A 23,096-nucleotide genomic window follows, 5' to 3' on the forward strand; every position below is an offset into this window, starting at 1 on the left:
ACCAAAATGTTACATTATTACATTACTATTAAAGCTGAAACGACCAGTCGACTAGTTGATCGGCAGGAAAACAAATCTGCAACTATTTAACTGGCATCTTATTAGTCATTAAACGTCAGTTGACAAGAAAGAAATGGCAAACATTTCCTGGTTTTCAGCTTTTAAAATTGTGATGACTTGGCTCTTTCCTTTATCTTCTGTGATAGTTGACTGATTGTCTTTTGGACTCAAAACAAGACATTTGAAGACTTTGGACTTTGTGACGGGCACTTTTCACGTCTAAAAGCAATCAGACAGCAATAGATAATGCAAAATATTTGCTCGTTAATTTTCGATACTTTCTTTTATGAAACCGTGGGAATAAATGACGTGAATCTAAACCGACTACAGCTGCCGACCCTCAGTAAAAGGAGCAGAGCGCCTTACAGGCACTCGGCTCTGCAGCGAGGTGAGTTTGTTACTCCCACGACTTTGATTCGAGGGAGCACGGGAGACTCTGAATGTCAAAGTGCGAGGACGGATCGTGCGTGGTCTCTGAGCAACCAGACAGCACGAACACAGCCTGAAGCAAGCAGCATGAGAGAGAGAGAGAGAGAGAGAGAGAGAGAGATTGGCGTTTGTGAGCGTTTACGCTCCATGATGCGCTCCTGGGTCATGTGATTAGTCAGCATGTATGACAAAACTCACTATGACCAACTCATCTGATCACTCTGCTTCCCGTTTGCCGTCTCGCGTTTCTTTCACTTTTCCACGTCTGAGCTTCCTCTTGAAAAATAACTTGCATCTAACGAGGACATCTTAATAAAATAAGCCGTAAAAAAAAAACATGACCGACCGGCAACGTGAGTCTGCAATCCTCAGTCCAGAGCCTTTGTCACGCTCCGAAATCCGAGCCGGATGACACTCCGAGAGCTACCAAACACCAACTGGTCACAAGGGGAAGGTCTGGACCTCAGACTGCAGGACAAATTGTTGTTGTGGGACTCTGAAATAACTCAGTCTGGCAGCCTGTCTTCTTTAGAAAAGGTCATGGGCACAAATCAAAGACGGCGATGCAACTGAAATTGAGGAACAGCCCCCCCCCCCCCAAAACTAGTGACGTAAGCCTGAGTGCCTAAAAGTCATCTTTGGGTAAAAATTAAAATGGATGATTATGTGATTATAACACCATTTGTGCAACACAAGTACAGAAAACAAAAAAACCCATGTGTAGCACATGTAGCTCAACACTATATGGGGAGCCATTCAATGGAGCGACAAGTGCTATAAATAAGAACAGATGACTGCATATCAGAGAGACGTTCCTTATAAAACATCTCAAAATGCATCACAAATGAGCTGCGTCCCCCAAACCTTTAATTAGAGGGCCAGAGGGCCCATTGTTTGGGGGTGCACGTGACCTGGGGTGGAAAAATGTGGAGCGGAACTAAAGTTGAATGAACCTGAGTGATGTGGAAACAACAAAACAAACACGAGTGTCGTAAATATACCAGGAAGCCTTCTGTCTTTCAGAGATTCAAAACCTTGATATTTCTGTCAAATCTTTTCATTTGTTAAATTGTGTGCACGCGTGTGTGTGTGTGTGTGTGTGTGTGTGTGTGTGGGGGGGGGGGGGGGGTTAAAACGTAGAGAAGTTGTTTAAGAAGCTGGAAGCAGCAGATATTTGGCATTTAGCTGATAAAATGACTCAAATGATTCACCAATCATCAAATGTGTTGCCGATTGATTTCCCGTTGATCAAATAATTGATTCAGCTCTACTAAATGTCCCAATATTATTATAATATATAAACAATATATAAACAATAAAGATTGTTTTTTTTGCTTCCAAACAGACCAAAAAAGTTTGGGAGCCGATGCCTTAAATTAAGCTTAAATCAATTTACGCCGGCGTGATTAACAGAGATCGGGGCTGCCTCTGGGGCTCCAATAGTGACACACGATGCCAACGCGGGCATGTATAGCATCTTAGTAGTACACTGACACGCATCATCTGGGATTTTGGTTGATATTTCGTGGTCTAAATGGCTGAATTGCAGTAAGCAAGTGAGTTTGTTGGCTTTGACGCGTCAGGCCATCTAGGACAAGACGCCCCTCACTGTGCAGTGCCAGCACCTGCGTCAGGGTAACTCTGTATATAACGAAGTGACTGACTGAGTAAAAAAATGTTCAAATGAATAATGTTCAAATGACGTTTTTTATGAATTTATGAACTTATTTTGGGGTGGTGAGCGGTGCTAAACGTGCAGGGCCTTGCCTGACCTGCAGCTTGCAGTGAGGAGTACTCGTCTAGGACAGAGATGTGGAACTTGCTGACACACAACAGCAGCAGCAGCAGCAGCAGCAGATTCAGCCTCATCAGCGCGGAGATCGGATCTGCTAATGTACTGATAAAGCTCCGAAAGGCCAATCCATACGGCAGCATTAAGAAAACCCCTCAGGGGGGCATGTCAGCAGTCCCAGCCACAGACCTGCTGCCAGATAACTCGCAGATAGTTTCGTGCTTCGCGCAGAGACGGGCTAGACGCGGTGTTTGCGATCAAACTGCGACCGCAACAAATGGCTCCACAGTCATACAAACACAACAGCCCTGAGGATGTAGATGTAATCCTGCGGTGCCGCTAAAGAGCCGCAGCTGCTGTGTGGCTGTCATAAGACACTAAGACACATCGGGAGTCAAAGAGCAACAACAGTCCATTAGCTCACATGAACCGAGCCATTAGGATTATAACACAGCAGTGTGATGGGGTTGTTAACTGGGTTTGTCTCCTGCTGGAGACAAAGTTGACATGGTGAGAATCTGCAACTTTACACAGGTTGTCGCCCTGCGGAGCTGCAAGAGCCACCTGAGCAGAGCTGTTGTGGCAATCGGAAGCATTAAAAAAAACTAAAAAAACTCGGGAGAGCGAGCCAGGCACCAGCTACGCAGCAGGAAAACGACCAGACAGTTATCCTGCTGTTAGCTCTGAATTAGCCTCTCGCTAAACCCCACCTAACTCTCACTCCCGAACCAGCAGGAAAACACCCACTTCCTTTAACTCTCGGCCAATCACAGGCACCGCTATCTCACATAGTTCACAGGTAGCAAAACTGAGTCGTCACGGTGGCTGAGCCGACGAAGTGTTCACTGACACCCTTGAAATCGCAATAGCCGCACTACAGCATTCCTTTTAATCCTCGGAGCCAACATCAATGAACACAGTGACACTCACAACTCTTCAAATGTCACCATGTCCATTACACTAGCCTGAAGAGAAAATCTTTATTTATTGTGTCTTTCTTATGTTCTCTCGGACAGATTGTGATGCCACTACACCTGGCTAATGAGAGATGCCTAGTGGAAAACCATTGTATCCCAGTGTACACCCAGTGGACGGTACTCACCCACGGACCGGACTGTGCTGGTGGTGAGGTTCCGAGCGCAGACAGCGGCGCCGGGGCCGCAGCTGGTCGTCGGCGAGGACTCGCAGAGCTTTAGGGCGTAGCTCACATTACTGTCCTGGTCTATAGCCTCCCATTTGTAACTGCAACACAAGGAACGAAAGCACGGAAGTGATGAAGACAAGAGCAGAACTGAGCCCAGACAGTCAGTCATTATTATGCAGCGCATTGTGACGAGCGATTTGAAGACGTAGGAAATTGAGATTGTGGGTATTTTCCATTATTTTAATGGGTCGAGTGATTCATTGATGAATCAAGAAAATAAACGGACTAATTAATAATGCAAATGTGTGACGTTTCTGTCTTCACAGTAGTTTGTTATCATCCATGAATTGTTTTCCTACTTGCATTGATACTGAGGATACACTAAAGTGTTCCTGCGACTCATTTGTTTGGTCTCCTTTTCTTATAGTGTTGAATTTATGTTATATTGTCATGGATTAAAAAAAAAGAAGAAGTTATAATTAAGCAACTAACTCTGGAGAACCTTCAAGTGCCCAAAGGTGTCTCTCTACATGGACCCCACTTAACCACAACTAGCTCGTCAAGACGCCATAACGGCATTGAATTATCCCTTTATTGCAATTATATAGCAAAAGTTTCTAGTGAACTATTGCGAACAAGCTAGCGAAGCAAAACAAGTCAACGAAATGCAACCAGGCTGCGTTACCCGGTTATCATTTCTGCCTTATTGCTGTGTCAATATTTGGACAGCGGCTGCAGGGGACACGGCTCCAGCGAGCGGGGACAACACTTGCCTTCAGACAACAGGTCGCTCGGCTTACTTTAGCTGCGACACAAGCGGCGTCGCTCTCTCCTGCGCGGCGGTTTAATGGACAGGCTGTCAATACCACGGTCCTATCCGGAGACATGTCATTTGACGCTGCTAACAATCCGCGTTAGCTGTGACATGACAGTTATCGTGTGACGTTAGCGTTTAGCTAGGCTACACTTTAGCCCGATGAAAACAATAATAACCGCTTACTCCTTTGGCTCGAGGCAAATTGAATGAGTTGTGGCGCTCATTTAATTCGACAGCAAGTTAGCTAGCTGACTAAAACTTATTCTATTTTTCAAACAAAGCAACTGTTTCAACCGGTTTGTTAGCTAGCTTGCGCCGTTGAGAGCGGTAAGGTTGGTATTGAATCTAAAAGTTGATATTTTAAGCAAAACAAAGAGCAGACTGGCTGATTGTTTATGAGCTAAATTTAACAGGAGACCTTCTTATAATGTCAAGGGTCGAGAGGTACCGGGCGAGCATGTCTGGCGACAAGGAAATAAATCATCAACTAACATATTTCTGAATTAAATCCAACTCGACGGTCTATGTACGCAACAGGATGAAATGCTGTAATCTTACACGTTGTTTGTTCTGTTCATAGCTGCAGTGTGTATCAGCCGGAGGTGTGTTTGTTACCTGCAGAGGTCCTGGTACCACAGGCTGCTGTCCTCCGCCGCTCCGGTCCGGACCAACGACCATCCCAGGCACGCCACTAACCAAAGAGCCAGCTTCAGAGGCGAACAACGGTCAGATTTATACCGAAATAACATGTTTGCTGTGGTGGATACTGTCTGTGGAGCCTAACTAAGACGACATGATACAGCAGAGTCTATCCGCTATGGACCAAATCAGTAGGAAGTGACAGCACCACATGACAGGACGTCACATGACTCTCATGACGGTGACTAATGCTGCGTCCACGGTCTGTGGGACAAATGTGATAGTTTCGAAGTTGTTGTTTTCGTGCTGAGCATTTCTTAAAGCGGGATCATGCAACTAACCTTTTGTTTTCTGAGCTTTTCATATTTTACAGAAAGTCCTACATTGCCAAGTAAGTTATAAACCGAAAACACTCCGCCTCAAGATGAAAACAGCTGTATGTCTTTAAAAAAAAAAAGAGCTTTCCAAAGTCAGCAAAAATATCCCCAAAGATGTCATCAGAAATAATCCTGATTAACTGTAATATGTCATGTTTCCGAATATGAATGGAAAGATAGTACTGTATGTTCCGTGAACGCAGCATTCCTGATGGCACATAGCCACCAGGCGCTTTTTACAATAAAGACTTTTAGCCCGGAGTGAGCGATCCTGCCCTTCTCCCGCGCCCGTAACCTATTATTTTACACATTTGTCAGTAGTTTGTTGAGAGTCAGTCCTCAGTCAGGGAGAAATCTGCAGCTGTCCCTGAAAGGTACGGCTCAGGGCAAAAATGCTCACCTCAGTCGACCGAGAGCCTTCAAATGTTCCAGTGCCATATTGCGCCCTCTAGCGGCCACGTCGGAGCACCACAAATTGTAATTCAGATGTGGTGGAGGGACGGCAACACAGAGAGTGGAATTTTGTACTTTAAACTTTTCAAGACGCCCACTTTATTCATCTAATTTAGTATTTTTTTTTTTAGTATTTAGTAGTATTGTTATCGTCGTAACCTATCACTGAGCCAACACACTGTAGCGCCCTCTACAGGTCAGACTGAAGCTGACCGGTCACAATCAGAGTGAAGTGATCACACCTGTTGCCTGATGGCACCCGTTTTATCAGAGCTCTGTCGGACAGCCACCAGAAGCCTTGGATTCACAGCTTCCTCCCGTTTTTTCCCCCCCAAATCGAGCTGCGTGCACACCATGTGGTCCCTGGTCTTCATCTGCGTGTCGACAGGTACAAGCCGGAGCACCCAAGCTGCAGATATTCTGATGAATGATGGCGATTATTAAGTCTTGTCTTTTTCACGCAGTTGGTGGCGTCCCCATAAATCCAACCCAGGAGGCGACCACTCGTGCCCCAGGTCGGTGTTCACTTGGATTTACTTGCACCCCCCCCCCCTCTACAATATATACACTCTGAACATATAAAATGACCTAAACGTCACTGGACCTCTCTTTCAGTTGGTGGTGTCCCCTTCAATGAAACCCAGAATGGGACTAGTCCGGCCCCAGGTTGGTGCTTTAGGAGACTTGGGAATTTCTTTTGTGTGTTTTTTTTTAATTGAATGGGATTCAACCCTCCGATTTCCGCAGGCACGGTTGTTTTAATGCTTGGTCCGCCGCAGCAAGCCGCTGCAGAAACCTTAGAGGGTAAACTTCTTCAAACATGTCATACTTTGTTGAAATCGTCTTTTTCACGAGAGAGACAATGTCCAGTTTTTAATCCCCACACTCTTGACTGCCGCAGAGCTTCAAGACAACGTGATTGTCCGAGAGGGAGACATTTTGATTCCGGTAAGAACTTTCTAAATACACTAGATATTGCGTGGAGTGTTGAGACAACCGCAGAAATGGCTGTAATAATACATACACGTCTTCCACCGTCCACGCTTCCAGGAGGACAGGAATGCCGTGGAGACCCTGTGGTCCGACGCCACCGTGCCTTACACCGTCAGTCATGAACTGGGTAGGTTGTTGTTGTGGTTGTGGTTGTTGTTGTTGTTGATGTCCCGGGGTGCGTGGCCGCTGGGGATGGTAACGAGAGAGTTTGTGTGTCGTCACTCGGACAGCTGATCGACGGTCAAACATCGACGCTGCCTTCAAGATGATCTCTGACGTCACGTGCATTCGCTTCCAGGAGCGCACCGCGGAGTTCAACTACCTCAAGTTCCTGGATGGCAAAGGGTGAGAAATGTACTCTGGGATGTTATTATTATTATTATTATTATTATTAATAATATCTGCTAAAGGGTCAGTTCACCAAAAAATATATATTTTTTATCTTATCTTTAATGGTCTCTAGCCATGCAGAAATTATTCATAAATCCCTTTTTATGTGTTTGACATAGGGAAGCAATTTTTTTTTTTTTTAATGATTAGCTTTTATAATAGAATTACATTCAAAACAAATCCAAGTGAAATCCGGATGAACTTGAGCTAAAAGTTTTGTTTTAAGCCGGATATAAGACCCGGAAATACGTAAAAGGTCAGAAATTATGGCAAGGAGCCTTTTTTTTTTAAACATTTTTTAAGTAATTGATAGAATCTTAACACAAACTGTAAGGAGGGTAAAACGAATAATTCTTCCACGCAAATACAAGCCAGTGAATTGTCACTTTTTAGTTTGTGGTATTAACAGCGTTAATAATGCACGCTTTACAAAAGCAACAGTAAAAGTAGTGTTTTTATAGGGACTATTTCTTCACTAGAAGAGTAGTTCCACTGACAACTGTTGAGTAGCGTGTTTATGTAGATTATGCCTGTTTTCTTTTTAATAGTTTGGGTGAGTCGACTCTTTGGCTTCATGGCTTTCGTTTTGTCCCCCCCCCCCCCCCCCCAGGTGCGCGTCCTTTGTCGGCTGTCGAGGGGGAGCCCAGTCGGTGTACTACTCCCGCTCGTGCAGTGTGGGGAACCTGTGCCACGAGATCATTCATGCTCTGGGGCTGCATCACGAACACACCCGCGAGGACCGGGATCAGTACGTCACTGTGCAGTGGCAGAGCATCATGCCAGGTGGACGCCTCAGCAGACATGTGTTTTTTATTATTATTATTTTTTTTTTTTATTATTATTGTTTTAATGGAGATTCCCTGTCTGAAAAACACGAGCCGTGACCAAACTGTTTGCACATTCAAAGCTGCATTTTCCTTTTTGTGACGAGACAAACTGTAAACTAATTTAGTTAAAATCACAAAGTCACAAATATTCTTACATCAACTGCTATAGTGGAGTTGATTTGCAACGTTTCTGATTTTTTTTTTGTTTTTTTTTTTAAAAGGGAGACAAAAGAACTTCAAGGTGAAGCACGGGGAGACTCTGAACCTGCCGTACGACCTGGGCTCCATAATGCACTACGGACAGTAAGCCACAGATCATCACTGCTTGGATGAGCTGATGTAACGACACCAGTCCAACATGCTAACGTAGCTCACCCGTCTATAGAAAAGTGTATTGTTTGTTTTTTTATCCTGGACAGCTCAATTTTCAACTGCTTAATGGCCTTTTTTTTTTTTTTTTAAATAAGAGTAATGACTTCCATATACGCCTGGCAAACCTCCTTCTATTCTTTCTGTCGCAGATATTTTTTCAGCGCAGACGGAAGTCCCACGGTGTTGCCCAAACATGGCGGAGAGCAGATGGGCCAGAGGACGCACCTCAGCCGGCTGGACGTACAGAGGCTGAACACGCTCTACCACTGTGGTAACAAGCGCACTCACTGCACGTTCTGACGCACACACACTTACACTTACAACTCAGTGGATGTGCTGAAACTTCCTTCTTTTCAGATGAGCGGATGACATCGCGGTGAGCGGACTCGCTGTTGGTTAACATTTGCCCGAAAGATTTAATAAAATTATAAAAATCCTACTGTGTTTATGCCTACTGTTTTTTTTTTTTTTTTTTTTGGCATCAAATGAAACCCACATCACTAGAAATGTACTGCTCTTACCAGAACTTAGGCAGCTTTTAACTGTGACCTCAGTACACGTTGACGACTTTCAACAGAAACTGGACATTATAAACTTTCCTCAGTGTATTAAATGACTGCAATAGTTTCCAGTGTAGCTTCTGACAGCCCGCCGACAGTGTGAGCGCCTGGTTTTGTCTGTAGGAGGCGCTAAAAGAGCAGACTTGCCCACCAGGCAAGAGACGAGGCGACCGACTCTTCAACGCCTGCCCTTCATTTCCACGGCAGACAGGAAGGAAGCCCATCAGTTCATGTGCGTTCAGCATTCAAAGGTAAGGCAAATCCTATTGGTTTCCTGGCTTGCATGTTTTAGTGGTTTTCCGTAAATGGCTCATTTTCAGTGTGTGGGGGGGAGGGGCTCTGAAATAACCTGTAAAACATGTTAATATATTCATTATGGAAAAAAAGCATTTTAATGGACTTGTAGAATTATTTCTTGTATTTGGCGCATTGTTGAGTGTTGGTTAGTACACCGGCACACTGAAGCTGATGCGTCCACAAAGTGTCAGGTTTGTTTGGGCTTCTCAGATTTACATGTAAATGCTTTAGAGAGCGCGCGCACACACACACACACAAGGTGCTGTGTGACCAGCCAGGGGATGAACTGGTAAGCTTTGTAACAGTGGAATACAACTCAGCATTACTGCCTTTTAGCATTACTACTTTTTATTCGCCTTATTTCTTCAGTTTTTTTTTGGCGGCTCGGTGTGAAATTTGACTTGGGAGTTGATTTTTAAGCGGATTTGTGGACGTTTTTATCGGATCGACGTCAGACTGAATGGCATCAACGTGTGTTTCATGTCTGTGTTTTGATTGGACTGGGTTATGACTCTGAGAAGGAGCACCATTTTTGACTCAAATTCACATCACATAGTATCTTTTGTCTTTTTCTCTCGGCTTTGTGCTGCTAAATGTCTATTACGGACCATAAAACTTCCCGATGGTTAAAATGCCGTCCAGAATGGTGAGTTAAATCACTGAGAAGCGCATAATGTTTCGCGTCCGGATGGGGCTTTTAGTGTATATCTTTGTCACTTTGTCAACAAATCTGCTAAGAAGGAAAAAAAAAAAAAAGCACAATCTATTTTGAGCTGTGATATGAATTATCCACGTTTCTGTTCTTCATGTCTGCTGTGTCTATAGTTGACGATGCTCGCATGGCTGCATCCCTGGTGTTCAGGCTGCACGACCGAGCTCCGGAGCTGGTGAGGGAGGTGCTTCTGGAGCGAGGATGGGAGGAATACGACCAAGAAGAACGGGAGGAGGAAGACTGGAACCTCTACTGGCGGGGCTCCGCATTTCGCAACTCGGAATATCACAAGCTGCTGCCATGGCAGCGCCTCAACCACCATCCCAAGACTGTCGGCATCACGCGCAAGGTGACGGTCTGACGTGTTGCGTGTTAAAGAGTGCGTGGTGTCGTCCCGGTAGTGCAGATTAGATAAAAGACACCAGAATAATCCATGTGTTTGTACTTTCTATTACAAGGTGTGCCCAGACATTCAAAAAGGAGATATCGCCGAGCAAGTATTACCAAAAGAAGAATGTTTTACAAATAAGCTTTGATTTGTTATTGCATTAATCTAAATCAATGTACGACGATCCTGCTTTGGAAACTTGGAATCTCAGGGCTGTGAATGTTTCATTGGTGTGGAAAAAAAAAAACATTCACAGCATCTTTCTACACCTTCCTTAGCCTCAACAGAACGTAAACATACCTGTCCCCAAAAAAGAAGACGTTTGTTCTTTTCTGTTAAAACGAATCCCGCTCTAAAAGAATGATTTGTAATTGTTTGGAAGGACTGCTTGGCACGCAACCTGAGGAGAATGAGAGCCACGTTCGGTTCAGCCCTCTATGACTTCAGTCCCACCGCCTTCATCCTCCCCAACGACTACACCCGCTTCCTGGCTGAGTACGACAAACTGCGTCTGACCAGAGGGCCGTCGGTCTACTGGATATGTAAGCCCGTGGATCTCTCCAGAGGCCGGGGGATCTTCATGTTCGAGGACATCAAGGACTTGGTCTACGACTGCTCTGTGATCGTGCAGAGGTACGTCAGCAACCCCCTGCTGATCTCCGGCTACAAGTTCGACCTGAGGATCTATGTGTGTGTGAAGAGCTTTCGTCCGCTGACCGTCTACGTTCATCAAGAAGGCCTGGTGCGCTTCGCCACCGAGAAGTACGACCTGTCGTCTCTGCGTAACCTGTACGCTCACCTCACCAACACCAGCATCAACAAGTTTGGTCCTTTCTACAAAACCGAAAAGGGGAGAGTGGGCCAAGGGTGCAAGTGGACCATGAGCAAGTTCAGGCATTTTCTCCACAGCCAAGACATCAACGAGCTTCTCTTGTGGCAGAGGATCAACAACATTGTCACTCTGACCCTCCTCACCATCGCTCCCTCTGTCCCCTCCTGCCCAAACTGTGTGGAGCTGTTTGGCTTTGACATCCTCATTGACGGCAAGTTAAAGCCATGGCTGCTGGAGGTAAACTACAGCCCTGCGCTGACTCTGGACTGCCAAGCAGATATCACAGTGAAGAAGAGGCTGATCAACGATCTAATTGATTTGATGAACTACACGCTGATTGACAGCTTGCGGGAGAGGGCTTACCAGAGACGAGGGTCCAAGCAGCCTTGTTTCCATGCTAAGCGCCCCTCACAAGTCATACCTGTGTTCTCGAAGGTTAAAGAAACCAATTTTCAGAGGCGAAGGAGTGGTAGCCAGTCCTCGCAAACTCAGACACTCCCCCTGCTAAATGCTCTTCGCCAGCCTGAAAAGATGAACCAAAGACAGCCCAGACGACACGCTTTTGTAGCTGACCAGCAAAGACACCTTCCCCCCGTCGACTTAAAAAAGATATTTGCAGCCAGGGGCAGAACAGTTAACACCCCGGCGACCGAAACCCAAACCGACGAGACCCTAAACCTGATACTCTGCCCGCATTCAAGGAAAAACGTGCCGGTGGTAAACAGACAGACGTGTCCGGCTCTTGCGCCGTGGCTGACGGACAACAGGAGTCTTCACGTGTCTGAGTTTACGAGCCGCGACAACACCGAAACAGAAGCCCCGATGGACGTTTCCTCTTCCATACGCGATGTCCCACAGAGGGGGCTGGGATTCAGACGTCCTGCCGCGTCCTGGAAGCTCCCAAACATTTACAGGTATATAGAGCACTGCTGTGTTTTCTGTAAAGAAAACAATGCATTGTCTGTGCGTGATCTGGGTGAAATTGATCATCGTTTCTTAATCTGTGGGGCGAAATGTTCGCCAAGTACAAGGTCAACAGCGCCTCCTGTGGCTTGATTCATATGTGTAGGTAAGGACGATCTAATATCGTTTAATTCAATACTTTTCTCACAAACGCCATTTCCCATAAGCCCTAGTCATGGCTCAACTAGAAGAGGCGGGTCTATAAGTGAGTCGAGGTGTCAGAGATAATAACAATAAAAGCAGGACAGAGGTTGTAGACGGCAGAGATTCCAACTAGCTGCATCGGGACAAATCAAAAGGCCCAAACGTTCAGTTAACGTAACAAACAAACGTTGCCATTGTTTCGCAGTGGGAGTGACGGGCCGGTGAGGGGTCCCTCAGAGGAAACCACAGCACCGAGTGGACGGCACACTCCCCCGCTCAGAGTCGGAGACTTCATACGGACATTCCCGTTTAACACGGCCACCCTGAGGGCCTCGCAGCGCGAACTGGATGTTAAGAAAGTCATACGGGAGCTCCACAAGCTGACCGCTCAGCTGGCCACATCGGGTGAGAAGAACGGGAGAGAAGAGGAGGAGGAGGGGGCGGGGAAGGCCGTAGATGGTGACGAAGACTTTGATTCACTGTTGTGGGGGCCAAAGAATCCTCCATTGCTCAGTCAATGCCTCAAACCCACTTAGAGTGGCGTTCCTTTCTTTCCATTTGTTGCTAAGCCCTGACTTCTTTCTCCTCCGTACGCCAAGGAAGAAGATCTTCCAGAAGCACAGTATTTACATAATTAAACTGAATCTTTGTTGTCTGACATCACTTGTCATTTCCATTAGAGTCAGAAGAGTATTACTTAGCGGAGAAGTCTTGTGGCCTGCGGTGCCTTTAGCCCAGCCCTACCTGTGCTAGCTTTATCACTGAGTTTAATCAGATAACTCATCAAGATTAATGACGGTCGCTGGCTCATGATCAACATACTCATCTGCCTCAAGGCACATATTCCATCTTTAAAGATCAAATGAGTTCTCTACCTTTTTTAAAATAAACAGTACATAAATAGTAAAAAATAATAAATGACTTGCTACATGAGGGTGAAAGACAAAGTCAGATCTACAATGTGAGAACATCTCTAATCGCCTCTCTTTGACACTTCCACACACATGAACACACGCGCACACAGTCCCTTAAGATGCTACTTTGTCCTTTTCCTTGATGCGTACTCTGCCTGATGCGTACTTGGTTTCTCGTCGTCCGTCCGGGTAGATGGTCTTCACCGTCCCATCGGGATCCTCTCTCCTCTTGTACTGGGACGTGTGGATCTCTCTCTGCCCGTTGGGGAAGTGGACCACCTTCTCACCTGACCTGGAAGAGATGATGATTCCAGGAAGCGCACTGAACAAATAGCTTCTTTAATGCTCTGATTAAACCCAGTGTAGTCAGTATGTAACTATATAGTTAAGTGTTACTAAATCCCATGTATACATAAAGCCCCACCAAAAAAAATAAATAAATAAAATAAAAAAAACTTAAAAAAAACCTGTAATTTGTACTGCTTGTTGAACTGTGTCTGCCTTTTCCAACTTAACCTGGGAACATCATATAGCTTACAGAACATAATACTGTCACGTTAAGGGTGTGATATCACAGTTCGATCATGTCAGCGTCTGCCCTCTTACTGGTTACCTCATGGTGTTCTAATATTGTTTATTTATTTATGAGGGCGCCTGCTAGCTGCCACCTTAATGACAGCTAGTCTTCCAAAGGTTCCACTGGCTGTCTGACCCCGGAGATTTCGGCCTTACGGTGAAAGGTGAACGATGGTGCCATCAGGGAAGATCGTCCTCTCGCTGCCGTCAGGCTCCAAATGCTTGATGGTCTGGTCTGGAAATAAGATCTCCCTCTCTCCCCCGGGGTGTCGCTTCTCTGTTACAGAAGGAGACGTATTACGAAAGAAAGACTACACTATAAGCTGGAGTCATGTACTTTTTAGACATTTTCTGTTAGAAATGTTAGCTGACCGTAAGACATTTGGTTTAAATTGAGTCCGTTTGTCAATAAAATGGGACCACTGGTGGAGGGTTCATTTGAAATTTCTTTTGATAATGTTGGTATTGCATTGTTAATCAACAGCACTCTGGTTGCCCCGTCACCTGAAATGAATACGATGAGCTTTATAATGAGTATGATGGAAAATATTCATAAATGTTCATCAGCCAATGTTTCAGTCTTTTCTTTTTGACATAAGAAAGAAAGCAGTTTGGGAACAGAATGTCAATAACTGACTTGTTTGGCCCCCGGGGGGAAATAACTTCAGCAGTTACGGAGCAACATTATCATTCGTGTTTGTGCCCACCTGATGAACGTAAGTCCATTATTCACTCTCTGTTAGCTCTGAGCCAGATGTCTCCTGAGGGAAACATCTGGCTCTTTAGCTGCTAAAAGCTCCACTACCACCAGCTGGTCTCTGACTGTTCCTGTCTGTGTGTTTGGTGCTGAGCTGGTAGCGTATATATATATATATATATATATATATATCTATATCTATCTATCTAGAATATAAAACTCAAACCACAACAGTGCCCTGACTGGTGTGCACCTCTTACCAATCTGTCTGTTGGGGAAGTGAAGGATCTCCAGACCACTCGGGTAGGTGGTGTGTGTCGTCTGTGAACCAGCATAGTAATACACCTGTAACACACATACGCATGATCCTCAAATGATCCAAATGAAAAATGAAGACACCAACATTAACATCATTGTGTGACAAGTTCGATCAGGTCAATGCGGCACAAAAAATACAACCACGAATACTTACACACCAACAATGGTTCTCGGGGATTGTTACTGCAGCTAAAGCCCTAATATCACGTTTTTAGACACACATAGAGGTAACAAGAGCAGCCACAGACGCTCACCACTTTCCCGTCTTCCAAAATGTGTTTGACGTCTCCATTGGAGAATGTGACTGTTTTCGTCTTCCGGTCGGCAGAAATCGTTTTCCTCGTCGCGTTGGGGAAAGTCTCCAGGCTGCACCCGCTGGAGAGAAGCTGTTCCGTCTCGGGAGACACAGAAATCTTCATCAGTGCAAAACTGTCAACACGGTGACGTGTGACATCCAGTCGAACGTTTTTTGGTGATTCAGACACATTTCTGCGAGCGACTTTCGCAGGTAACTGTGGGTTTAATTGCCTGTTTCTGAATCATTTAGAGGAAAATGCACATCTTTGATAAGGAAGTTCATCATGATTATTTTGTGTGTGTGTGTGTTTACTGTCATTAATATATTCTTTATATATAGAACACATCAGCTTGGAATTTACTAAATACAACAATACACTTTGCCATGACATATTATCCTTAATACCCCTGAAAGAGCTCGAATCATTGATTTATTTAAACGTCAACACTGTTTTACCTATTGTTTTGACTCCCTGGTAGAAAACACTTTAAGTTGGGAAGGTCAAATCTAGTTTGGGCAGCGACAGAGCTGGCTCAGGGACCATATCGACTTGCACTGCACACACATGTAACGAGGTCAGCCAGTGCTTTGACACCATCTTTTGTCCATCCTCATAAATTATTGCCGGGGCGCTTAAAGACCACTTAACAGTGTATTATACACTTGAATAATTTGATACCGACGAGATTTACAGAGCAGACACGAAAGGCGAACTCTGGAATGTCACTAATGACATTATGCATACCACAATATGAGATGGTGACCATGAAAAGTGCAGCTTATTTTAGTGTAGCTTCTGTGTTGTGTGGTCTTTTAGAGCCTCGTTCTAGTTCAGAGTTATAAAAAAAAACCTATCATGCGTCAACAAACCAAATATACTTTCTGAGAAATGGCAGTCAAAGTGAACGGACACCTTGTATCTATCTGTCTCTCGTGTTGCTCTCTGGGGGCCAGTGGGCGGCAGCATTGCTTCACTTATATCTACCATGACTGCTTGAAGACGTGACAGAGATATATATTGTTAATAGAACAGAACAGTTTGATTGAGAACAAACTGACCTCTCCGTGTAACGCAAAATACAGCTTGACAATACCATTTGCTTGTTGGCTGAAAGATGTTTTTCACAAATATCTGCCCAGAAAATGTTGCATTTTCATGGTTTGCTTGCCATACAAACTCTGTACAAACAGATTTGTTCTTATATGGTACGTGCAAGTAATTTAAGATCATTTGTGTTTTAGAGTCTCTCACTCTGGCGGCTGCCTCGGGGGTCTTTCTGCAGGTTTCTGTCAGCTAACATCCTCTTTTGCACCTGACAGCGTAACATCACCTAGGCCCTAAAATGATCTCTCTAATATCCCCAAGGCTGTCACATTCCACTAGGGGATTCCGAGGCGTATATAATCCTTCCAGCGTGTTCTGGGTCTACCCCAAGGCACACCTGGTACATCCTCCCAATTGCCAGGTGCCCAGGAGGCATCCTAACTTCATCTAACTTGTCTAACTTTACGTCAGACCATTCCCTCTCATGTATGTAACGCGCCGCACTATTTCTCTGCTGATTTCCAAAAACAGGGAGTGTGAACGTCAGCAGAACAGGCAGCCTTATATGGCAATTTATGGGGCGCTGATTATGCTAATGATCAAATCTCAGGAATGCACACACTCCTCATGAACAGGGGACATTCATCCAGTTAAGAGAGTTTGGCGAATCTGACTTGAGACGCGCGTACAAGTAAACCTCACAGAATAAAAGTAAAACAGGTTTGGGATAAGAATATGAAAATGTTCTTGTATTAACGGCCTGTTTCTTTTCTACTCGCTTAGATGCTTTGAGGATCTGCTTTCAGAAGAACGTGTCGACCAGCTCCTCCGTCCTCTCCGCGTAACTAGAGTCGAAAACAGAGTGAGCAAAGACTGAGACACCCGTTGTTCTCAGTGAGTGATCTGTGTCAAAGGCGAAAACACGTGGTGGCCGTGAGGTAAAGACCTTCGTCACATGACTGATGTACTGATCACTTCTATCCAAAATACCGACCAGCCTGCGCCGCTGTATCTGCAGATTATTAACGGTGGGAGCAGAGCAAAGGCTCACACCGAGGGTGATTGATGGCCCGGTGTTTGGGCCGATATTTATCTGAATGTCAACACTTCCTTAGATATATAATCAATAAGAACATGTATAATAATAAATAGATAATAAGAACAGGAGGAGTTCTGTAATTCTGTGAAGAGTTTTGTTCCTTGGAGATTGACTGTACTTGAAGCTTGAGATATTGCGATGTCTGTTTTCATGTATAATTACACTGACAAACCAGAACATTTTACCTCCGTCTGCCCCTCCTGGTGCACAGTGTGTGGTTGTGCAGTACGTCGGCCAGCCACTGGGCGGCACTGTGGAGTAACTGTGAGTTTCTCCCTCAGCTCAGAGTTTTCTCTGATCAGCTCGTCCAGCTGGCATCGAACTACGGACCAATCACTCTCTCTCTGCTCAAATTGCAGCTGAAGGGCCTCCATCTGCTGCCTGAGGGCCTTCACGCACACGCACACACACACATACACACACACAGAACAGAACACAATGTGACCCTGTTCAAAAACACGTAGCTCTGTATGTGACTCGTGTTGACTGAAGTGGGAGCATGTTTGTAAATGTTTGCACAGATTTACATCATGATGTGTTTAACTGCTCTGCATCACACCTGATGACAAGAGTCTCCATCAGAAAACAGGAAATAGCTCCACTTTACCACACATTTTGGGGTCTAATGTGAAATGATAGAATTATATCATATCTTCTTTCTTTTTTTTAACATGGCAAATAATTGATTTTCAACTTTTTCAGCTGGAACATATTGAAGAAAAAGACTCCACATCTTCCTTATCTGTAAAGAATAAGAAGCTGACGCCGTCTTTTCCCAGGACCCTGTGATATCGAAAGACACAAATGATCTATTTCCAGCAGCTGTTGCTTTGTAATTATAAATTATACAACATTATACATTGTAAAAGAGGGGATAATAAAGCTGAGATGTCGAGCAAATATGCTTATTTCTCATTTTTCTGGGGACTATTTGGAACCAGCACAAGCAATCTGCAAACCCTCTAAAGGTCCTTGGAAAACACCTACAGCTTTTACTTCATTTGCTATATACAAAGATACTGTTTGCACAGTACTGTAGTTGGCATGTTAAGTTTCTGTGGCTGTCAAATAAGATCTGCGTTTACCACGCCCCCTCCCCCACCCCTGACATGAAGTTTCAAAGCGGCAACGATAATCAGTTCCAGTTTGACAAGCAGGTGAGTGACATCAGAGAAACAAAACAGGCAGCAACTCGTCCAGGTCTGCTCCGAAGCAGAAAACACGGCGTAATTAACAGGAAAATATGTGCTGCACACACTTGAGTGCGTGATCAAAATGAAACGAAGAGAGAATCACCAGACAGACTAGTCAGACAATTACACATAATCTCCCGTACATGAAACCATCTGCAACCGTGGAGATAGGTGCAAAATCAAGTTTAACATTTTCACACTCTTAATCCTTGTGCTGAAAGACTGAAGTGGTACCTGAGAGTATTGCTGAAGTACTGTTATTAAGGAGCCTGTTATCTACTAAATGCAAAAGGCAATGCAACACCGTGGTACCAGTTCTGCAACATTCGCGCTGTAGGAGTGGGCGGTATTCATGACTCAAGGGAATACTGGAGGGAGCTTATCAGAAATGTAATATAGTAAATTATTATCAAGACACAGCTCTGGCACGGACTGGGCGTGATCTCAAGAGAAGAGGGAAGTTCACCTCGATCATCGTCCACGAGCGGCAATTAAATGTGTGTATACAGCTTGGCGAGACAGGTTGTGTTGTGAAACAGGTCAATGAAGTCATGGGAAACACTGAGGCAGTTTGTGAAGCAATACTGGAGCTTAATAGCTGCCAAACCAACATTTGTGCGGCTTAAAGGCTATGCGGCCGATGTTTCGTTTTTATTTTTTTTATTTAAGTCAACAAACACCCTGTAAAGACTCCATTCATTCGACAGTGGATTTAACCTACTTGCAAGTCTTGTCTGCGCAGCCTGAAATAGCTCATACTGCACCTGTGTGCCAAAGAACTTCTGCATTGTTAAAAACACATGTTGTGATCATCACAACAGAGGTGAGCGACACTGAGCGGACCTGATCTTATCTTTTTAATTGTAGTTTGGGATCAAATCCAAACGCTGGTCTGCTCCTAACACACCTGGTCTGGCCCAAAGCCACATTTTCTCCCAGCAAAAAGACTGACCTGGACTTCCCCGGATTCCAGTTTGTGCACACTCTGTTGATTTGTCATGGCCTGACTCTCCTCTGAGTCAGAGAGGACGTTGCCTCCTTTGCAGCCCCTCTTGAGCTCATCTCTCAGGTCCACTCTGTCCCTGCACATCAACAGAGAAACTATTAATAATGCGAAACATTAGAAATAATAAAACAAGTAACCTCCATTACTGCTGTCGTTGTAATCTTGCAAAACTTGACAGCTGTTTTACTTTGCTGCTATGACACTGAATGAAAGTAGGAAAGAAAGACTGAAAAGAAAGTAGGAGTAGTGGCATTTTGTCGTTCAGATTTGAATATCTGTTTGCATATATTTTGTAAGAGGAAAGAAACAAAACAGAAAGGAAGCTTAAACTGATAAAAACGACACCAACCTACTTCCTGGCCAATGCGGCGCTGCTTAGATGTGGCAGATTGTTGATCAGTGCAGTATAGAAGAAGATGCAATTAAAAAAAATCCTTTTTTGCATGCTATGAAAATACCAAAAGGTGTTTTTTACCTGTGAAATCCCCGTGGTGCCATCTTTGTTGTATCTGGATCATCAGGTTTCAGATAGTGCGTCTTCAACATCTGACAACCTGGACATTCAAAAATACACAACAGACCCTCAGGGGACAGAATTATGGAAATGACCTTTTTATGTTTTGTTTTGTAAGATGTGTCTTCCCAACCTCATTTAAAGGCAGCAGTGTTTACACCTGTCCCAAATATCCACACGGGGGGCAAAAAGCCTGCTGTCATAGCCTCCTCCTGGCTGCATCACACAGCTTCCCTGATCTCACGGAGGACTCTGTCTTTGAAGCAAACTCCTCCTCAAAGGCATTCATGGTGTAAACACGGAGGTAGTTGTGTTAAGACCTGGTCAATCCATGTGTAAAGCCGGTGCAAATGGGTTTCGGTTTACATATTGACCTAAATACACTGAACCAGATAATGACTTGTGAGAAACACGGTGGTTCAGGTAGGCCTGCATGCCGATGGCACCTAGTATATGTTGTGGCCTGTTAGTGGCTGGCGTGGCCTGTTAGTGGCTGGCGTAGCCACCAGGCTTTAGTGTGGTGAATTCCCCTCGACACAACAACAGCATATTCCTCCAGTGCGGAGAGTGCTGACAAGCATTTGAAAAGATTCATGTGAAATCAGTTCATTTGGAAAGCTGTGGGAGGCTCCCGCAGCTTTCCCAGATAGCCAGGTTGAAACATTCTTTAACTTTAGGCTCATTGGACAACGAACGCTCGTACCCACATGAAGCTGTTGCTGTTTGCACGAGCTTTGCATGGGGAGTTTATTTAGTGAAATCTAAAACAGCTGTAGGGCATCCAGTGCTGTTTCAGAGAAAGCTAAAGCTAAGCTTAACTGAAAATACTGTGCCACTAGTGTCCTTGTGTATTGCATTCCTTGGTTTGTATACTTTAAGATGAACTGTACTCTTGATACACTGTTACTCAATTACACGGCACTGAGGTCCAAGAGACTGAAGGTCTTTGTTTTCTTGACATCTTTCCTGAATTTTTTTTATTGATGCAACTAAAAGGTGACACAGCAAGACCGATGCATGACATCGACATTAAAATAAGACAATACAGTATTAGTTACACCATGTGGTTGCAAACAAAATCAGAGAGGCTGTAAGTCAGGTTCGACATGTTCATGTGGTCTATGTGGTATTTATGTGTTTGTGGGTATGGCGGGGTGTGTTTGCGTGTGCGAGGGTAGTGTATCCATATTAAAAATGAAGGAAACCAATGTGGGAGGGGTTGGTTATACTCTGGATAGATATGGGTAATAAAATAAACACTACGCAGCTGAAATCAGCCAAACCTGTGTTTATTTTGCCTGTCCTGGTGTACACCCCCACTTTGGTTCTTACCTCTGTCGGGCGTCCTTCTGTGCTGTGAGGAGGTCGGATGTTCTTGCTCACTCGTCGGTTCTCTGCTGCAGTTCCTCAGAGGTTTGGTTCGGCTTTCTGTGGGCGAGGTCCAGACAGATAACTGTGGTGTGCTGGACTGGATTTTGTTCCAGGTTTCCTGCAGAGGACCTGCCAAACAAATTGATGACATGTAAAAAGTAGATGGATTGAGCTCTTTTGTAGCACGAGTGACAGTAAACAGGTTTTGTTTGCTGTAAACATTCCTGCTGTTCATATAAACTTAAAATATTCCTTCCTCATGCACTTTCAATGTAAGAGATGGGGGACAGGATGTTGATGATGTTTCACTGTGCAGAATGATGTGGAGTAGCACTAAAAACCAGACTTATTACAATTTTTAAAAAAAATATCCAAACCAGGCCTGAATGGACTTTAAATATAAGTTAAAATTACCATCATGAGTTTTATCATCTCTGTTGCAGCTGGAGGAAAAGGCAAGACTCTGGTCCTCTCTCAGTTTCTGGATCCCCGGGAACGTCCATCCCTCCTCAGCCTCACTAGCACAATCATCCCCAGATAGGTTTAAGTGGAAGTCCTGGAGGTCGAGGCACGGAGGAGGGGATGGGAGCTTGGGAAACTGGTGACACTGGGAGGGTGGGTTATCTTCATCCTCGCTGCTTCCACCATTACCACTGGTGCTTCTTGTAGTGGAATGCATGGGAAATGTACAGCGTTTCAGAGGTGTTGAGGCTTGACTTGTGTTGATTGGCACACAAACTGCTGCTGTTGTTGTAACTTGTTTTTGACCTTCGACCCAGTTTGAGCCTGTGTTGCTTCCTGGCCTTGACTTGCTGCACTGGCAGAGATGAAAATGTGTTTTTGTTTCATCACAGCCTGTGGATAGAGTTTCCAAGTTAAAGCTTGAGACTCTCTCCATGTGGCCGTTCGCGGTCTTAAAACTAACAATAACTTCCTGATTTCCCCAGGCCCGAGGGGAAACTCTGTTGTCCCTCAAAGGGGGGGATATGTTGAAATATTGCACAAAGTTTGATTTATTTATTTTCACAGCGCTGGGATGTTTGGGTGTCCGGACATGTGGCGTGTTGTGCTGCTGCAGGGATTGTTCCCATCGATCCTCTGAGGTGGCACCAGATGAGCTTACGGACACGTTTCTATGAGGTGCTGTGAATTCAAACTGACCTTTCATCTCGTCTTCGCCAGCAGCTTTCCCTGCAGTTTCACCCGTGTTTTCCATTTCTTGGTGCCTCTCCCTTTTCTCTCTGAAAGACTTTCCGACAGAGGCTGTCGGCTTAGAGAGTGATTGATTCATTCTGCCTTCTGTCTCTCTTGAATGAGTGTCATCACTTTTCTCCTTTTCTTCCAAATGGGATTTCTCTCTGGACTTGTTCCTTTCTTGCAATTGGCTAACTTTCTCTTCTGTTGTTGCAGGAGTATCAGGTAACTCTTTGAAAGGAGTTTCATGTTGGTGCAGGACCAGGGAAAAGACCTCAGCCTGAGCCTGGATCTCTGTTTGGGTGTTTCTCTGGCTGTCCTGGGGTGTCTGAGGATTATATGAACCAGAGCAAAAGTCTTGTAAAGTCCCAAACTCTCTGCTATGCTCAGGCTGAAAGGTCAGCGCTTGGAAGTTTTCAAGCTGCGTTCCTTCGTCTTTTAAGACCATAGATGGGACAGAGGAGCGCCTCTGGAAGCCAGAGGTTAACTTCCTGCTGGGCAGCTGCTGGCTGAGGGAAGCCCTCCTCTGGACCTCCTGCTGGTCAGAGACCTTGAAATTATTTCTGTCCATCCTGGAAATGCCCTCACCCTCACGAAACAAGTAACGTCTCTCTGTCTGCCTCATCATCCCACTCAAGTCCTGAAAAATAGAGACTTAATAGAATGCAGTCAGTGTTGCCAG

General features: G+C 44.8%; 3 protein-coding genes and 1 long non-coding RNA gene across 4 annotated transcripts in view; 2 read left to right on the top strand and 2 right to left on the bottom strand.

Annotated features, from left to right (window-relative positions):
- igf2r (insulin-like growth factor 2 receptor) overlaps nucleotides 1-4,991 on the bottom strand; it is a 31,516-nt gene extending 26,525 nt beyond the window's left edge. Inside the window, exons 1-2 of the mRNA XM_070925582.1 lie at nucleotides 4,858-4,991; nucleotides 3,384-3,523 (exon numbers count right to left, since the gene is read on the bottom strand). Coding sequence (XP_070781683.1) covers nucleotides 3,384-3,523; nucleotides 4,858-4,991 — 274 coding nt within the window. The remainder of the gene's footprint in view (nucleotides 1-3,383; nucleotides 3,524-4,857) is intronic.
- A 1,074-nt stretch (nucleotides 4,992-6,065) lies between these two features.
- Nucleotides 6,066-8,737, top strand: LOC139302659 (hatching enzyme 1.2-like). Its single transcript, XM_070926362.1, has 10 exons — nucleotides 6,066-6,099; nucleotides 6,176-6,226; nucleotides 6,327-6,377; nucleotides 6,459-6,515; nucleotides 6,613-6,659; nucleotides 6,762-6,831; nucleotides 6,935-7,049; nucleotides 7,705-7,877; nucleotides 8,143-8,224; nucleotides 8,443-8,737. Exons 1-10 carry the CDS (start codon nucleotides 6,066-6,068, stop codon nucleotides 8,591-8,593), a joined length of 831 nt encoding a protein of 276 aa, XP_070782463.1. The 3' UTR covers nucleotides 8,594-8,737.
- Nucleotides 8,738-9,989: 1,252 nt separating this feature from the next.
- Nucleotides 9,990-12,725, top strand: ttll2 (tubulin tyrosine ligase-like family, member 2). Its single transcript, XM_070926260.1, has 3 exons — nucleotides 9,990-10,211; nucleotides 10,633-11,996; nucleotides 12,395-12,725. Exons 1-3 carry the CDS (start codon nucleotides 9,990-9,992, stop codon nucleotides 12,723-12,725), a joined length of 1,917 nt encoding a protein of 638 aa, XP_070782361.1.
- Nucleotides 12,726-12,865: 140 nt separating this feature from the next.
- Nucleotides 12,866-15,065, bottom strand: LOC139302703 (uncharacterized). Its single transcript, XR_011598913.1, has 4 exons — nucleotides 14,949-15,065; nucleotides 14,637-14,721; nucleotides 13,836-13,956; nucleotides 12,866-13,395 (listed from the first exon to the last, which is right to left on the bottom strand). It is a non-coding gene; the product is annotated as an uncharacterized lncRNA (long non-coding RNA).
- Nucleotides 15,066-23,096: the final 8,031 nt, after the last annotated feature.

This window comes from Enoplosus armatus, chromosome 19, assembly GCF_043641665.1.
Source record: "Enoplosus armatus isolate fEnoArm2 chromosome 19, fEnoArm2.hap1, whole genome shotgun sequence".
NCBI lineage: Eukaryota > Metazoa > Chordata > Actinopteri > Centrarchiformes > Enoplosidae > Enoplosus > Enoplosus armatus.

What these genes read in the sequence shown, in the direction of transcription:
- LOC139302659 (XM_070926362.1), top strand. Translation starts at nt 6,066, where the DNA reads ATGTGGTCCCTGGTCTTCATCTGCGTGTCGACAG. An exon ending in CTTCATCTGCGTGTCGACAG is followed by an intron (nt 6,100 to 6,175) that starts GTACAAGCCGGA and finishes TTTTTCACGCAG; the next exon opens with TTGGTGGCGTCCCCATAAAT. An exon ending in CGCTGCAGAAACCTTAGAGG is followed by an intron (nt 6,516 to 6,612) that starts GTAAACTTCTTC and finishes TGACTGCCGCAG; the next exon opens with AGCTTCAAGACAACGTGATT.
- ttll2 (XM_070926260.1), top strand. Translation starts at nt 9,990, where the DNA reads ATGGCTGCATCCCTGGTGTTCAGGCTGCACGACCGAGCTCCGGAGCTG. An exon ending in CTGTCGGCATCACGCGCAAG is followed by an intron (nt 10,212 to 10,632) that starts GTGACGGTCTGA and finishes ATTGTTTGGAAG; the next exon opens with GACTGCTTGGCACGCAACCT. An exon ending in AAGCTCCCAAACATTTACAG is followed by an intron (nt 11,997 to 12,394) that starts GTATATAGAGCA and finishes ATTGTTTCGCAG; the next exon opens with TGGGAGTGACGGGCCGGTGA.